Raw genomic sequence first — 7,500 nt, 5'->3', positions numbered from 1 at the left:
GAGCGCTAAGTCTTTGTTTTTGAATGTGGCTCGTTTGCTTCTAGCAGCGAAGTGCGAGTCTAATCACCCAACCTACCAACGCCTGGTATGATGGGCGTCACCGGCCATTCACTGTGGTTGTAGGCTAATATATAATCACACTGAGCAAAATATACCTTAACCACAACTCCAACATCTCAACTCATCAACAAACCAGGCACTGGCAGGTGACCTGTTTGTGCACCCTCCAGAGTAGCTTGTCCCCCAAACAGATCTAAGAGGACACAAAATCCTCGAACAACTCTTTAGCCTAAACTTAATAAATTCCAGCAATAATCTTACCAGACAATCTCTCGCATGCAATCAATAACCAATTTCACTTGACATAACAATGTGCTCACCCTCCATGCAAACCCATACCACATAGAACTGGAGGAGAAATTACAGCCCACGATCAGGAGAACTTGAATAAACTACCAAAAAGAGCAAACTGGCAAAATTACTCACAAGACAGTGAGAAAGAGCTAGAACACTTTGAAATAGATCAGTTCCTATCCCTGGATAAGGCGGTAAACAAAGTAATAATTAATATTCAGAAAGCTAGTAAAAACACGTACCCAGAGGCTACAAAAGAAAATTCAATCCCAATTTCAAACAAGAGATAGCTTCATTATACAGAAAGAAGGAATAACTTATTACAACCTATTAGAACCTATTAGAACAAGAAAAAGAAACGCTAAAGCAAGTAAACACTAATACTACATACATACATAGTAATTATGGGTGATTTTAACTCAAAGGAAATATGTTAGGAAGAAATGACAGTAAAAGGTGGAGAGGAACTTGGGAAAATATTCTATTGGATATGACCATTGAATACACATTGACTCAATGGGTAAAGGAAAACACCAGATATAGACACAATGAAGAACCGTCGAGACTAGGCTTAATATTCACATCAGAACCTAGAATAGTGGACAAAATGGAATACAAGACACGAGTTGAGTGACCAGTTGAGTGACCAGAAGAGTGACCACATACTAATAGAGTTCGAACTAAAAGAACAAAATGATGTGAGAAGAAATGAGAAACATAGAAAACGACAACAACAAAACAACAAAACGGACTTTGAAAAACTTTTCCAAAATGCAAACTGGGAAACTTTTTTAAATGAAGAAACAAAGATGGAAGAGAAGTGGAACTTATTAAAAGAAAAATACAAGGAGGGAACAGGTAAATACGTACCAAAGAAGAAACAAAAAAGGGCATACATAAAGTGTTGGTATAACAAAAACTGATAAAGATAGAAGAAACAAAGCGTGAAAAAGATGAAAAAAGAGAAAAACGACCAAATGGCAAATATACATCAAACTAAGAGATGAATATGTAAAAATACCCAGGGAAGAAGAAGAAAAAAAAAAAAAAAACGACGACAAAGACGTAACAGAAAAATGCAAGGACCAACCTAAACTATTCTACAGATATATAAATGACAAACTAAAAGATAAACATGAAATAGTGAAACTGCGCGAACGAAATAAAGAATATATAGATGATGTAGAAATGGCTGAAATTATGATCAAACATTTTAAATTGAAAGCTCACAAAATTGGGAGGAAGGACAAAGAGAAAGTTCCCCCGCAATGAAAGAAATAACGGTGACACAGAAAGAAATTAGGGAACAAATAAAAAAAAAACTCGACGTCAGAAAGTCATATGGACCGGATGGAATTGCAAATTGGATATTGAAAGAAAGTATGGATGAACTAACGGACAAAATACACACGATAATTGATTTCTCACTCAAAGAAGGAAAAGTACCACAAGATTGGAAAAATGCAAATATTGTACCAATATACAAAGGAGGGAACAAAGAAAATCCAACCAACTATAGACCGGTCTCCCTTACAAGTACAATAGCAAAAATATACGAGAAAAAAATCCTACATACGCCACTCCCATTCACCCCCCTCCCTCCCTCCCTTTTTTCTTAGCTCCTCCTGGATGACGGGTCATCCCTGCATCTCGCTCGGTGCCCTGGGGTATTGGCTGCATGTTATTGTGGAGTTAACAGCTGTTCAGTAACATGCAGCTGATACTTTAGGGTCTATATGGGGCACCCCTACGAACAAGAACCACACCTCTTTTTGTCTGTGATAGAGGAAATCTTTATTCATAGAGAAATTATGCTTCTTTACAATACTGCAACTGTCCCTACGTTATGCTGTCCCCACTCTCTTATTACTGTCCTGTACCACTCCTCTGAATATTTATTTCCTTTTTCGCCGAACCCTGTGGTAGGGGAGAAAGAATACTGCCGCAGTGTTCCCACTTGAGTTGCAAAAAAACGGCAAAAACCGGACGTGGATGAATAGCTATTACTGAATCCTAGATCAATATGGCTGACATTTCCTTACGGAAATCGAGATAGAAGGATATAAATTTTTTTTTTTTCATAATGATATGATAGGCAATAGCACTTTAAGCTAAAAATACAATAGATTGTATTATCAACAATTCGATGAAAGGAAGAGGACAGTATGGAATATATTTGGGTGGAGATTGTAGGCAAAAATAAGATACTTATTGATTAATTATTGGCGTCGCACAATCACATACACTTTACACTCATACAACTCATATTCTCCCACATAAACACACACACACACCCATTAATACTAACACATACACTCATTCAAATTCATACACACTCATATACTCTCGAATATGCATACACTCGCACATACATACATATTGGCTCGCTGGTATGGTGGTACAACATTTGCCTGGTAACACAGCCATATGAATAATTGAAATTAACCTCTTACGTATCAATAGAAATCATAGAAGAGCGGTCTGAAAAGGGTTACCACCACAAATCCAAAAATAACCTCTTTTGGACTAATAAATCATATTTAATTACACATATAGTCCCTAGTATATCTATACCGAATTGAGGTGGCGTGTATGGGGTAGACACACACGCACACACATACACACATACAAACACACACACACACACACACACACACACACACACACACACACACACACACACACACACACACACACACACACACACACACACACACACACACACACACACACACAAATTGGGTTCAGCATGTGTCTAAGATCACAACATTACCCATAGATCGGGCAATATAGGAGTTGTGAGCTCTCTCCGGGAGGGTAATAGCTGTTGATCACGAGACCAACACGTGATTCAAGTCCTTGGAGACCCACACTTAGGCAATTATATTAAAACTGAAAGCAAGTATTTATAGAGTTGAATTTGATTACTTACGTCTGTGACTGCAATAAATTTGATACACACACAAGCACACACAAGAACTGTGGGCCCCAATCTTCTTACGTGGGAATAATGACAACTCGATCTTCTAAATGCTTCGTATACCACCTTCAGGCAGGATCTATTAGGAACCATAACCTCCCAACGAAAGAACATCTATAGTTTGAACGCTCAAGAAAATCCAACCAACTATAGACCGGTCTCCCTTACAAGTACAATAGCAAAAATATGCGACGGTGTGACATATGCTATCTGTTTTTTTTTTTTTTTTTTTTTTTTTTTGTATAGCAAAGGGGGCTGTAAAGTACAACGAGTATCACTTTTTAAAATCATAACAACGATCTCAGTATATTCTTTGGCATGTGGCAATATCGCATTTTCCCGTATGTTGCAGCACCGTGGTTTCACAGGTGAGGCTGGTGGGATGGGGTGGATAGTAATCGTTGCTATAATCCTAATGACTGAAAATCGTTGAACTATACAGCTTCCTTTACTATATATATATAGAAAATAGCACATACACTAGATGGGAGTAGTAGTATCGTATGGCTTTCTTACACCTCCAACTTTGTATTTGCTAGCCAGTCTATGAATGTTTGATTTGCTTCATAGATGGTCTGGTAACCCCCAGGCAGTGCAGTACGAGATGGTGTGTATCTTGGGGTGAGTTATGACAAGATGGGAAATACGAGAGGTAGGGAGGCATGTACTAAGATTCCTTTGACAGAATGACTAGTCGTAAATCACGACGTATCCCACACCCTGAACGGCCTCCCTGGATTTTCAGTCAAAAGATAGAAATAGATTTCAAATAGCGAGGTCACCATCGAGGGTATGAATTTGAATTTAGTGATTCTTATTAGGAAATTGGCCGGGGGAAGAAAGAACAGAAATAGTTAGAAAAGCGAAGTACTCTAAGATCTTTACAAATGGAATAAGTAGACTTTTAGATGGAAACCAACCAAGAGAACAGGTAGGTTTTTGAAGTGGATAATCGACTATAGGCCATTTGCAGACGATGAATCAACTAATCAAGAAAACGCACACACATGAACAATTTGGGTTGAACATATGTAAAAGATCACAGCATTACCATAGATAGGGTAATATTTGAGTTCACATCCGGGAGGGTAATAACTGTCGATCACGAGACCAACACGGGATCCAAGGCCTTGATGAACTTGATGAATCACTTCTGGGCAAGTATAGGAATGCGAAAAGCAAATGTTTATGGAACTGAATTTGATTACACATGTGGTTGCGATAACCTTGACATACCAATTTGCATCCCTAATTCATATCTATCATTTATTGCGTGTGGTGGAAGTATCTTTAATATTGATGTAGGTGAAACTGTGTAGGGAAATATGAGTTTTTGTATATTCATATGGATCTGGTAGTGAGAAGAATGTAGAGGAGAAGGAGACATTCTGGATAGATATAAATGAGTGCTTAGATAGTTTTGGAAGAAACGTCAATGTGATAATGTTGGGAGATATCAATGCTAGAGTAGGGGATAACAGATGGAGTGTCAGAGAGTTCTGGAGTCCCAAGTGAAGAGTATAGTGGAGAGTTGTTGGTGGAGATATGTTTAGAAAGAGAGTTGAAGATAGCTAACAGTGTTTAAGAAAAGTCCAGCATAAGTACACATGGGAAAGGGTAGTGGATGGAAAAGTAGTTGATAAGGAGTAATATGGGGTCCCGATATAGAACGGGTAACATATTCAACACTTTTTCAAGCGGTGCATTCAAAATGATTATGGAATGCGAAAGAAGACATTCGCAACTTACAAGGTAAGTAAAACTCAAACAGTTGATCATGGCGAAGACCAGAAGTGAAATGAAACATAACAATGAGAGGTTTAGAAATATGAAGAAAACATCAAACAAGGACAGATAGAGTGGTGAAACTTACAAGAGGAACAAGTACGATTGTTATGTATTGTACTTGTGAGTAGATTGGGAAAATAATACATGCTTTCTCCTTTATAAATAAATACCATGAAATTGATTTATATTGATTTATTAAGATTATTGTATTGATTGCATTTCCATGTGCCATTTTTTAGAAGGAACCATGCTGTCGTGTATGCTTCCCGCCAAGTCAGGGTGCATACAGAAACGACGCAGTTTCTAGTTCGACTTCTAAGTGTACACACGTTTTGTTGTAGTGCCTTGATTCATCTAATTCACTATTTTCCCTTTGTAATATGATTTTATTAGCCACTCGCATACAAGTAGTAGACAAACGAAAATATATCAATGTGGTAGGATTGCAGGGGCAATATTTAATATTGTGAAATAAAAACACAGGCGACCCATTCCGGAGATCAGACTCCGGTCCTTCGGGGTCCCATAGGTTGGTGAGGCCATGGTAAGGGCATCTATTCTTGCCTCCTCTCCGTGTGGGTTGAGCAGGTGATCCCTAAAAAGGTATTCCAAGTCGTGTTGACTGCTGACGAACTGTGCTGTTCCCCATTTTTACACTGGGCCTCCTCCGCTTACCGTGTGAATTGTGACGAAGGAGCACTCTCGAATAACACGTGGAACGGGCGTGTCTAAGAGTTTTATTCTGGCTAAACCCAGGTGATTCTAATCAGCTGAGTGGACCCTTACGCTACAGAGGGATAATAATGGCTTAAAGCTGAAGATATGCTTTTATTCTTTGACCCAGTACAATCAGTTTTTCACCACACAAGTTGATTATATAGCTGGTGATATTGCTGCTGTTGCACGTGTGGAAGATCTCATTACATCCTAGATGGAACACTGTTAAGATGAATCTTCCGGGTAGTGTTGATGACCATCAGTCAGAACATCGGCTCGATCTAGGGGCAATTTGTGGATGGTCTGGAAGAAGACAAAATAATGTTAACAAAGGTCACGGCTGTCGAGAATTTTGATTTCTCGCATGTAAAAATTAATTTATAGTACTCTGCTCCCTTAGCAATTCTTGTTTCTGTCTGTACATACGTACACCCATGAGTTAACTTTGTAGAAACTAATTGGAACGATTACGTCAAACCAATACACAAATTTGACAGATGCAACCATCTTTACTAATGTGTGAAGAGGTCCAACGAAATGATAGTTGTCTCGTAATGCACAGTGGTTTCATTTCACCAATACTAATCTAATGGCACTGTTGGTTGCTTAATCCATTTGGGGTTGGAGGTTTAAAACCACTTCTTTGCCAGACTAGACCTTTCGTTATGGTCCAACTGGGTGGATCGGAAGCGAAAAATTAAACAATATAGAAAAAAAAAACAGTAAAAGGATGGGTCGTAGGCAGAGGGTAATACAAGCAAGTTGCCAGCAGGGAAAGAATTTTTTATATATAAAAAAAAAAGAATAAGTAGCAGTTATGCTTACATTTTGCACACATATCCACAGCCATTGGAGCAACACATCTTGATTCCAGGACACCCATCGTCGGCATAGCACTCGTGAATGCAGATAACCATTTGACCCGATTGAAGTTGTGGACAACATTGAGCGGGTCCTGTCAGGAGAGCACGTAACGGCACACAATAACAACAAGAATTAAACATTATCTTAAAATAACGAGGGCAATATTGTTGGTAAATCAAAAAGTGAGACATAATACTGAGGGCTAATGTATTCATTACTTTTAACATCCTTGAAAGAAATTCCTAAGAATTAGATTTCCATACACACTCACTCACACACACATACGACTCTGTGGCGCGGTTGGTAGAGTCTCCGACTGTCACTACGGCGGTCCGGGTTCGAGTCCTGCCTGGGCTGAAATGATTCCAATATCGCTGCGCTTCGAGTCGTTACTCCAACTCTCGTGGGCGGGGAGTTGGGTGTGTGTGTGCGTGTAAGGTCACAGCATTACCCATAGATCGGCCATACGAGCTCTGAGCTCTCTTCCGGGAGGGAAATAGCTGTCGACCACGAGTCCAACACGTGATAAAAAAAAAATACCATGGTGAATGCACTCTCTCTCGATGGCGCGGAGGTTGAGTTCTCGGCTGCCACTATGGCGGTTCGGGTTCGAATCTCGCCCGGGGCTGAAATAATTTCAGTATCGCTGTGCTGCGAGTCCTTACTCCAACTTTCGTGGGCGGGGAGCTGAGTGTGTGTGTGCGTGTAAGGTCACATCATTACCCATACATTAGGCATCTTCTGGTATTTTGCTCAAACAAGCTACATACTAATATACTACAAAGATTGATACACTG

General features: G+C 39.4%; 2 protein-coding genes across 7 annotated transcripts in view; both read right to left on the bottom strand.

The window, feature by feature from the left end:
• Positions 1-7,500, bottom strand: part of LOC143018439 (uncharacterized) — a 71,237-nt gene that overhangs the window by 36,452 nt on the left and 27,285 nt on the right. The gene's annotated exons all lie outside the window — the stretch shown is intronic.
• LOC143018436 (uncharacterized) overlaps positions 5,938-7,500 on the bottom strand; it is a 10,211-nt gene continuing 8,648 nt past the window's right edge. For all 3 annotated transcript variants that reach the window (XM_076173798.1, XM_076173799.1, XM_076173800.1), the window contains exons 4-5: positions 6,665-6,794; positions 5,938-6,142 (exon numbers count right to left, since the gene is read on the bottom strand). In XM_076173798.1, the coding sequence (XP_076029913.1) occupies positions 6,121-6,142; positions 6,665-6,794 (152 nt within the window). In that variant the 3' untranslated portion in view covers positions 5,938-6,120. The remainder of the gene's footprint in view (positions 6,143-6,664; positions 6,795-7,500) is intronic.

Source organism: Oratosquilla oratoria, chromosome 34, assembly GCF_046742065.1.
Source record: "Oratosquilla oratoria isolate Oo_2021 chromosome 34, ASM4674206v1, whole genome shotgun sequence".
Classification (NCBI taxonomy): Eukaryota; Metazoa; Arthropoda; class Malacostraca; order Stomatopoda; family Squillidae; genus Oratosquilla; species Oratosquilla oratoria.
Note: the sequence above shows the minus strand (reverse complement) of the source record. Positions and strands in the feature narration are given on the sequence as shown.